We start from the raw sequence: 11,187 nt of genomic DNA on the forward strand, positions 1-11,187 counted from the left end.
TTACGAACTGTTAAATTAGACACCACCAAATAGCTAAACTCTAGGTGCAGTCTATGGCTTAATGTAAAGTGAAGAGATTTGTTTGCTGTTTTTAGAATTTATATATAGGTTTTTTAAATCCAGATAATTTTTTGAAAGATTTAAGTTTTATACTTAACCTACTGCAGGAAGAAAAAAAAAAAAAAAGGAGAGATAATCAATTGGGTTTTTGTTTTTTCATTTTGGGGTTTTTTTTTTTTTTGGCTTGATGAGGGTTTTGTTGTTTGTTGTTGTTTGTTTGGATTTGTTTGTTTCAAGCAATAAAACCAATTATAACTAATGTAAACAAAAAGGAAATGATTGCAAGTTTATGGAGTAGCTCTTAGAACTGAAGGAATATCTGAAGAACCAAGCACAGGAAGGCAGCATCATGGGGAGCTCCTTGGACCCAGATAGCAGAGTTTATATAATTGTCTTCTCAGGGGACCCCACTGTGGTTAATCAGCTCCAAATATTTTCCCTCCTGGCCCTTACACTCAAGATTTAAACACCCAGAGAGAGAGAGAGAGAGTTTGAATGATCTGGCTCCCCTGCTCAACACTGGTTAAGAAAAAGGGAGTTATTGTTCTCTGCAGTCCCAAAGATTGCACACAGGAGAGGAGAGGTATCTCGATAGGAAATTCGGGCACTATTTTCAGAAGATGGCAGAGCAATTACCAGGCAGTAAAAACTAGCAAATATCTGCTACAGAATCCTCTAAGTATAATGTGCTTGTAGAGCAACGTTTTGTGAAAAGACTCATACCGTGACTTATTGAAAGACCTGCTTATATTCATTATACTTTGTTTTCTTATGTATTTTATCCAGACATTATTAATGAGTTATGTTTTGTACTTAGAGGAGACTGTAGGCGTGTGTGTGGTTAGAAATGGTAATAATTTGCATAAAATCAGAATCTATTAGTCCAAAAGACTTTCAGCTATGATGAGAGCTCTGATTCTTGACTGTTTAACAAGAAATAGTAACATAATAGCAAACACCTAGTGCTTTCTATTGTCCAGGCACTGTAAGAAGCACTTTACAAATTTTATTTCATTTAACAGGAAAGAAGTCACAATGTGACTATATATGGCAACCCTTCTGCTTTTTTAAACCATTTCTAATTTTAATCCACCTATTAATTTGTCAGTGATTCATTTCAGGTCTTTGGGGTTGATTTGAGTTGATCTCAAGATCCCCGAGTAGATCCAAAGTTCTGTTCAAAGGGTTTCTGATTTTTATGCTTTTTTAACTGAGGATTAAAACGTCTTGCTTTATCAGGAGTGGTTTGATTATGAACCTGGACAACATATAGAGAGTAAGTGTACCACACAGTGATTGTCAGTTCGAGTTTTCATCTTTTCCAGATATATGCCTGTTTCTTTCCATTTAAAATAAGGATTCAAAACACACACACACACACACACACACACACACACACACACACATCTAGAATTACCACACCTTGAAGAAGCCTTCTGTTCTTCTTGGTTTCACATTTCTCTACATAATACCTTGAAGTGTACTTATGGTTTGAGAATCACACCTGAACCGCTTCTATTCCAGGCTCCTCCATTCTTTAACACTTAGAGCATTCTTAAAGTATGACTGAAGGTCTCTTAATGGAAAACACAATTATACACATTCAAATTCTTACAAATCTTTTACTAAAACTCTTATTTTTAATGCTAAAGTCTTTAAATTATATTCCTTCATATTACTTGAAACTATTAAAAAATGATGTCAAAAACTTTAATTATCCTGTTTATGATTTGCTTTATGCTATAAATTTATTGCTGTCTCTCTTGAGAGCTATAGTGACACAGCTGCGGGTCCTTCAAAAATAGGTTGTATAATAATTCAAGACACGTTGGGTATCCAACTGAATTTTAGTAATGAGGAGTAGGTGAAAAAGTTCCTGTCAAGGGGATGTCAATTTGGGTCCAAGAGACAAACTTTTCTGACAGTTTCTGTACAAAGCAGGGGTTACTGAGTAACTGCCCCTGTTGTTTAGTAATTGACCCCGACAGCAGTGGAAAGTTGAAGGGGGAAGGTGTGCAGAGAGTTAACAAGAAGAACCTCAAGAAACTCAAAATGTCCAGGAAGCAGGAGAACTGAGAGGCACTCAGTGGAAAGAATGTTGTTTCTGCCTAGCAACCAATTCTTCCCGTTTGGCCAAAAAAGTGTTGTGGGATTAAAACATACAATATGCCAACTTTGAGTTGCTACAAAGAGAATCAAAACTAGGAGATTTTGCTCATCTACTGGTAGGAATACCTGTAAGTCAATTTAAAGGTAGTTATTCTGTAGAAGGATATGTGTTAAAATACACCAAGAAAGTAACTAAGTATAATTTCATTCATTCACACTTGGTTCACTTTTGTTTATCTAGTTACCAAGCATTTTACGTTGGGCATAGTTGGTACTCAGCAATCCACCCATTCATTCATGCAACATACACAGCATCTATTAAGCATCTACTGTAACCTGGTGATGAGGATACAGCAGTGAGAAACAAAGCCCCTCATGGAGTTTACATCCTGATATCATTAAGATGATTGTATCCTCTGGCTGCAACCAGGGGAATCAATGATTATAAAAATGTAGTCCTCGGGCTTCCCTGGTGGCGCAGTGGTTGAGAGTCCGCCTGCCGATGCAGGGGACACAGGTTCGTGCCCTGATCCGGGAAGATCCCACATGCCGCGGGGCGGCTGGGCCCGTGAGCCATGGCCGCTGAACCTGCGCGTCCGGAGCCTGTGCTCCGCAACGGGAGAGGCCACAACAGTGAGAGGCTCGCGTACCGCAAAAAAAAAAAAAAATGTAGTCCTCGAGTGCCCAGACTCTGGAGCCAGAGCCTGAGTTTAAAAGTGTATTCTGCCACTTACTATATCACCTTGGGCAAGTTTCTTAACCATTTGGGGCTTTAGTTTCTTCATGATTAAGATGGGAATATAATGAGTTAATATGTATGCTTACGCAGACACACACACCACACATATGTATATACATTAACACACACACATATGTATATATATATATGTTCATGTAAGTCCTCAGATTAATGCTTGGCCCTAATGAGCACCAGATAAGTGTCAGATACTGTTCTTGTTATGGGAAATGGATCTGCATTTAACTCCTGGGTAAATAGTCCTCACTCATATAAAGGGTAGAGACTAGAGAAATCAAGACAATAAAACCTGAGGTGCAAAATGCACCTCAATGGATTATTGATGTTTGTATTATTTGTTCAAAAAAGATTGTAGAAGGCAAGAAAGAGCATAACTCAATGGGTAAGCTAGTTAGGGTAAGCTAGTTACTTATATCTCTGGCCCTCAACTTCCTCATTCTGCAGAGAAGAGGTGATAAAAGACCTCCTTGATAGGGGTTCTGTGAGGATCAAAGGAAATGAAGTATGCAAAGTGCTTGGCACAAAGCCTAGCTGAGAATGAGCATTTAGGAAACGGGTACTGTTAAAGTTACAACTTGATTTTATTGCACTGACATCCTATATTTAGTTTTTGCTAAGACTGGAAAGGAAAATGCAGTTGATTTTGTGATTAAGTGTATTTTAGGATGTATCACCTGTTTATCTCAAAATGTATTTATGATTAACTCTTCATCCCTACCTCTACCTACCCCTCTATCTTTCCTTTTCTGTTTCACAGGAAAAATTATGACCTCGGCATCCAAAGGAATTCTCCGCCCATTTTTAATCGTCTGCATTATCCTGGGCTGCTTCATGGCATGTCTGCTCATTTACATCAAGCCCACCAACAGCTGGATCTTCAATCCGATGGAGTCAGCCAGCACTGTGCTGAAAATGAAAAATTTCTTCTCCACCAAAACTGATTATTTTAACGAAACTACGATTCTGATTTGGGTGTGGCCATTTGGGCAGACCTTTGACCTTACATCTTGCCAAGCAATGTTCAACATCCAAGGATGCCATCTCACGACGGACCGGTCCCTGTACAACAAATCGCACGCGGTTCTGATCCATCACCGAGACATCAGTTGGGATCTGACTAATTTACCTCAGCAGGCGAGGCCACCCTTCCAGAAATGGATTTGGATGAATTTGGAATCACCAACTCACACACCCCAGAAGAGCGGCATTGAGCATCTGTTCAACCTGACTCTGACTTATCGCCGCGACTCAGATATCCAAGTGCCTTATGGCTTCTTGACGGTGAGCACAAACCCCTTTGTGTTTGAAGTGCCAAGCAAAGAGAAGTTAGTGTGCTGGGTTGTAAGTAACTGGAACCCTGAGCATGCCAGGGTCAAGTATTACAATGAGCTAAGCAAAAGCATTGAAATCCATACCTATGGGCAAGCATTTGGAGAGTATGTGAATGATAAAAATTTGATTCCTACCATATCTACTTGCAAATTTTATCTTTCCTTTGAAAACTCAATCCACAAAGATTACATCACAGAAAAGCTCTACAATGCTTTTCTGGCTGGCTCTGTGCCTGTTGTTTTGGGGCCATCTAGGGAAAACTATGAGAATTATATTCCAGCAGATTCATTCATTCATGTGGAAGATTATAACTCTCCCAGTGAGCTAGCAAAGTATCTGAAGGAAGTAGATAAAAACAATAAATTATACCTTAGTTACTTTAACTGGAGGAAAGATTTCACAGTAAATCTTCCACGATTTTGGGAATCACATGCATGCTTGGCTTGTGACCATGTGAAAAGACATCAAGAATATAAATCTGTTGGTAATTTAGAGAAATGGTTTTGGAATTAAAGTTTTCCATCATTTGCACACTTGGCAAATTATTTTGATGAGATATTATTGAGGTTTTGAAGATGAGAAGAGACATCATTCAGCTTTTGTGTCATAATTTATTTGTATCACTCTCTCTTGGGTGACATATATATTTTGATGAGATATTATTGAGGTTTTGAAGATGAGAAGAGACATCATTCAGCTTTTGTGTCATAATTTATTTGTATCACTCTCTCTTGGGTGACATATATATTTTGATGGAGATTTTTGAGAGCGCAGCCTCAGCAATCACTCCACTTGTTTTAAATTATCTTATATATACCTAATTATGTGCACTGAAAAATAATTTATTCTTCTCTATCATTTGTAAACATTATTTTTTTCATATTTTTGTAGTTGTCTGTAATGTAACTTTGTGATTCGATTGTTGTTCCTACACTGATCAGTTGTTTAATCCATTTGGTAAATGAAGATGCACATCTTCAAATATGAAATATTTTCATTAAATATTATCATCTCTAGTTCCAAGTTGGCATAATGTAACAAAGGAAAAGCATTTGTAATTGAATTCTAACCTCTTTGACTTCGAAGTTGAACAGTGTATAACTGTCTTTATTTGATCTATTTTTTACCTGTTTACCACATTTGTGAATGCCACATTTGTGAATTATTCACTTAGTGAATAAGCCAGATAGTGGAGCAGAACTATTCTATTCGGGAAGCTATTAGGCTTTCCATTTATTTTCATTAAGTTGACTTGCACATGCAGCCACTGGTTCTCATGATCTTAAGTTAAATTATGATGTATTTTTAAATATCCAATTTGTTGGGATTTTTAGTACCTGGGAAATAATCCTAGTAACACTTAAGAAAATCTAAGATAGTTTTCTTCCTGATCTTAACACTCCTTTTTATAATGAAACAAATAATCTTATCAAGTGACAAGGGAAAATGTTATGTATAGATACAAGTCATATTTATAATTGGCACATTTATGCATCAATATAATTTTTAATAACATATCAATTTAAAATATTTTTTCCAAAGGTCCAATGTCTAAAACTATTTCATTTCATCATATGAACATAATATGTGAGATGTTTGTCCTATCATTTAAAAGAACCTAAATAAAATTATTATCAAGGTGTTAAGTATAAGATGTTAAACATAATAAAATGGCGATCTGTAGGGAACACAGAGTGATATCTCAATGCATATTTGTTGAGTTAATAAATGAATGACATTGAAAGTCATCAGAAAATTTTTGTTTGTTCCAAAAAAGTGACAGTTCTATCCTAGAGGTACTAACTGGAGATGATGTTTTATATTCCATTTTTGTAATTATTCATGTGTGGCACATGTGACCATGGCCCTCAGGGTTTTACAGAACCAAAATAAACTTTCATTATACTATGTTTTTGGAGAATTCACCCCTGAACTTGCAGTTGCTGTACAGTGTTTCCCCCTCCATAATGTTAAGGGCTGGATATAAGCAGAGAACAGTGGGTGAGAAAAGATGGGAAGATAAGGATTCTTCAAAGAAAGCATTTACCAAAAGAATCTTTAATGACTTTATTCTAAACCCATCAAAAGTGTTAGAACGTTCTGATGACATCCATTTGTGTCTATTTGTGACTTAGTCTAATAATCCTCTACATGTTAACATCAGTAGAACTCAACTCCACAATTTTCTACATCAGATGGAAATTAGAGAGAGAGGCAAATTTAAATTCAGAAAGCAGGAGCTATGTCCAACAATCCAGACTGCCTTGTGAGGGAATGAGCTCTTGGGACCACTAGAAGGATCTGAGCAGAGGAAGATTCCTACATTGGATGAAGGCTCGTTTGACCTTCAGGTTCACTCCTTTACCCATGATTGAACAGGCTCCCTGTGTCAGGCAATGCCCTAACCAGAGATAAAGATGAACAGACCTGTTTCTGAGCCACATACTTTGTTTACTTATTTGACCTAATGGAAGATTACCTCCATATTATCTCTTCTAACCACACTGCATCCAGAAATGATGTCTGTGTAGATGCCCTCCTAGATAAGGAGAGATCTCCACCACATTTATTTCATGATGTTCAAATAGTCAAATTCATACATTTATGTTTACTTTATTGTCTTTTTGGCCAAAAAAAAGTATAGGGATCTAAAGAGGATGCATTACTAACCAATTTAGAAATACCTCCTTTCTGCAGAAGCAGAAAAGCATTCAGTAAAAAGCCTTTGCTGTGGTGGGTGCTCATGATTTCAAAGAACCGAGAAACCTGAGGGCATTGCCTTTATTGTCAACTATGAATTTGGTCTCTTTCTCAGTGTGAGACTATAATTATATGCTGATAATATGACTGAAGCTAAGGCAATAATACTGAGTGACTAACTAGCACATCTGTATATTAAAAACCCATTACCAAGTCCCAGAAGAATAAGTTTTCTTAATATGAAGTACCAAAAATGAATGAGTCAGCTTCAATTCTGGGTCCATTGATCAGTGAGTTTTAGGGCTGGAAGAAATTATAGCAATGTTTACAAACCAATCTCTTCGTTCTACTTATGAAACAACTAGATTCAGAGATAATATTTATTTAAGACATATGTTCACACACACACACACAGGCACACACACTCGTACATCCCACACCTATATTGACATAGCCAAGATTAGAATTAAAGGGTACTATCTCTCTTGATCCTGTTTTCTTCTTCATTGTATTCTCACCTTATCATTGAAGTACATCTCAATTCTAAAAATGTGAATGCCTTATTGGTGTTATTAGGGCCTGTAGGATGTTACACTCTCTGTGGAAGCACTTTGACTTTTGAAAAAGTATACATAAGGTAAATAAAACGTGAAACTTGTTAGCATTCTTTCTGGTTTAAATATTTTAGGAGTTGAGCTTTAGTAGAAGGAAATGGGCTTTCACTACATTTGAAGTGAAATGCAACCCTCAAGATGGTTCTGTTTCTCTGCCACTTCTTTAATAAATCCTGTGGATTGCAATTTTTTAAGGATATCACGTGGTGAAAGATAAATATTTGACAAGATTGGCTTGCTGCTGGTTACAAAAACAAACAAATTTTGCCAGGAGGTAGATTGTGAATATAAAAAAAGAACAGACCACTTAAAACGTTTTATTTAAAAATATCAAAAATCTTTTACTTTCAATGGTCTAAATATTATTTATTGCAGGCCTTACTAGTAAGAATATATAAATATAATTATTATAGGCCTTATTAATAAGAACATATACTAAATTCTCCATATCTAGCAGTATGTCATGTCTGAAAAAAAAAAGACATGACAGTCGTAGTTTATGACAGCCATAAATATGACAATATGAAGTAGAAACGGAAAAAGTTATCTAAATAGGAATCCACTATCAGCTTCAAAATTGTATATTTACTATACAAATTCTGATAATCCCAGAATGTGCAGAAATATCTTCTGTTGTGAGGGCTTAGAAAGCTTAGAGTATCTGAGGTATAAATTGACCAACTATTTAGAAATTATTTGCTGAGCCTTTATATTCTTGCCTCCAGTTGGAGGTTAAATATGGAAAGAATAGGAAACTATACTATTGAGATCTTTTTGCCTGCCAATTTTCAGCCTAGATTCCGTTGAGTCTTAAAGGCAATCACCCAGAAAATGTCTCTGCATGAATTAATGTTACCAAAACAAGGTTTAGATCCTTACATTATGACTTTGTGCTTAATCATATCTTTGAGTGCCCTTAAACTCTATCTCATTTAAGGGAACTTCTTAATAAATTAATTGTAATCAAGCTGTTAAACAAAATAAATTTTAGAATCTAAAAGATATATCCAGTGCCTAACCCAGAGGAGGATCTCAACAAATTCTTGTTGAATGAATAAACAGGTTGCATTAGAGATCATGCAAAATATTTTTTAAAGTGTGATAACAGTTCCAGCTTCTTGGTACCTGTTAGACATGATGTATTTATTTCATTGGTCAGTTTGCTGCCTGGATGAAAAGGAAGGCATTTTATGTCTTTCCAGGCTTACTGCATTCTAAGACCCCAAAGAAGTAACATTTCTAGAAAGATTAAAAAGAATTTGCAACATGTTAACAGTCTATTCAAATATTAACATACCAACGGTTTATAATAGAAAAAAAACAAGTAGTATTTAAGAAGAATATAAAGTGCAAGCACTGTAGGGGGCACATATTTATTACCAAACTATGCGTGGGGAGAAATATCTTTTCTTTCCTCCGGAACTAACACTTCTTTGTATTGCAAACATCAGTCAATGAAGATGGCATTTTTTTTCTGGACATCTCTCATCTGGAGATTTTGTAGCATTTTGCAAATGGACAAGCTCCACTACTACCCAAAGCGTTCTTCCTCTTAGTAATTCATATTGAATGCATCCATATCCGTAAGCATTATATAGAGCAGTTTACAACATAAATGAGAGATAGCCTGCTAAACCAGAAATATGAGTAATGCTAAGCTGGGTTATTTATTCAAAAAACTGTAATTTTGAGAAAGCCACTTAACCTCTCTGGACCTTGTTTTTTGTATGTTCCTTTTAGCACTGTTACTCTCTCATCTAAGATCTAAATTGATATATGCGCGTATTTGCAAATGCACTTCCAATGACCATCACAAAATAATATTTTGGAGGTAAATATTCCAACAGATTTCCCTCTTATTTCTCTGAATAGACAAGTAAAGTATAAAACTGATTATTAATCTAATATTTGGTAAGAGACTAATCCAGTGAATATAGCAAATGCTCAATTAACTAACCCTCCTCCTTTAACTCCTTCCACCCCTTAGTTCTCTACCTACTTCCTTTGCAATTCATATACTCACCTACGCACTGAGATCTTAATTGCCTGCAGAAAAATAAGCATATATTGAGCATTATTTTAAAATATTTTAAATTTTTCTACACCATCCACATTCTTATTACAATTATCTGAAAATTTTTATGTATGCAAACATTTCAGGGAGGTAGTGGAGGCGCATAGTCAATCCCCAGATGATAGTAAAATGGGGAGGCTAATTAGAGTAAGCCAGATTGAACACATCTGGACAACTCAGTTATTTTTAAAACTCACAGCTAATATATATTTATTCATTTGATTTAAATTAAAAATATTTTTAAGAAGAATTTAAAAAAAACCCCTCCAACATCAACTGCCTTTTGTCAATGTTAGTGAAAAGCCTGGTTCCTGGGTCACCTCACCTCGAATCACCAGAGGTGTTCATGAACAATACTGATTCCTGGGCCCGGCTCATGCAGTTGGAATATCTTCACATAAGTCCAAAAAAACATGCTTTTAATGCATGTCCTAAGTTATTCTGTTTCATGCCATAGTTTGTGAACCATCCTAAGCCAATGATTCTCAAACACACGCCTTTGGAACTTGCTGGGTCAGGTACGGAAGAATCATTTGAAAAAGTGTTAATAATACACAGCTTCTGATTCTCTGGATCGGAGATGGGAGCTGGAATCTGTATTTTTAAAATCTCCCCAGATAGTTCTGATGTGCTGTTAGTTTTGAGGTCTGAGTCTTAGCCACCTGTTAAATGGGAAGTGTTCTATCGCTCAGTTGAAACGAGCTATCACCTTTCTTGAGTTAACCTGGAATCTTTCAAATATGTCAGTAAAGTATTCATTCCCCTACTTCAAGGTCCAAAACAATGTCTATGCCTAATTATTTCATGAAAAGGCTCCACAGCTGATACTAACATGGGGCCACCTCTGGGAACCACCAGTCTACACAAAAGACATGAACAATTCTTGGCCTGGAGGAATTAGTAGGACAAGAAAAGGTTATATACCTTGAAAAAAATGCCTCTCATTCTCTTTCTGGTTTCTAACTTCATGTTTATATTTTGCAATGGAAGGACTAGACTATCCAATTACTAAAATCCTTTACAGCCATAAAATCCTAAGCTTCTGTGATCTGCTTATCTGCTGTATGTGTTTAAGAAAACTCTTTCCCAGATTCCAAAGTCCTTGCTTGATGGGTTGAAAAGTAATTTGCAGTCGGGATATACCAGCAAGCTGTAGCATGTGGATTTTTTTAAATTGAAGTATAGCAAATTGATTTACAATATTATATTATGTGTACAACATAGTGGTTCAATATTTTTATAGACTGTACTCCACTTAAAGTTATTACAAAATAATGGCTATATTTCCCTGTGATGTACAAGAAGCAACAAGGTTATAGCATACAGCACATGGATTTTTGACGACCACAGATTTAGAGTTGAATCCCAGCTCTGCCCGTTCACTGTGTGCAAGTTATGTGACTTCTCTTAGCCTCAGATTTTGCATATGGGGGTAACATGCATGTGGAGGTAACATGGGGGTAACATATTCATGATGTGTTTTTTGTGAGGACAAATATAATGACGTTTAAGTGACTAGACAATATGTCCAATTAGTATGG

The 11,187-nt window shown here is 36.1% G+C and overlaps 1 protein-coding gene across 1 annotated transcript; it reads left to right on the forward strand.

The window, feature by feature from the left end:
- Nucleotides 1-3,672: 3,672 nt before the first annotated feature.
- Nucleotides 3,673-4,854, forward strand: FUT9 (fucosyltransferase 9). Its single transcript, XM_079939205.1, has one exon. It carries the CDS (start codon nucleotides 3,692-3,694, stop codon nucleotides 4,769-4,771), a length of 1,080 nt encoding a protein of 359 aa, XP_079795331.1. The 5' UTR covers nucleotides 3,673-3,691; the 3' UTR covers nucleotides 4,772-4,854.
- The last annotated feature ends 6,333 nt before the right edge of the window (nucleotides 4,855-11,187 follow it).

Source organism: Stenella coeruleoalba (assembly GCF_951394435.1).
Source record: "Stenella coeruleoalba genome assembly, chromosome: 12".
Taxonomy (NCBI): Eukaryota; Metazoa; Chordata; class Mammalia; order Artiodactyla; family Delphinidae; genus Stenella; species Stenella coeruleoalba.

Excerpts from the sequence above, each read along its gene's own strand:
- FUT9 (XM_079939205.1), top strand. The coding sequence starts at position 3,692 with ATGACCTCGGCATCCAAAGGAATTCTCCGCCCATTTTTAATCGTCTGC.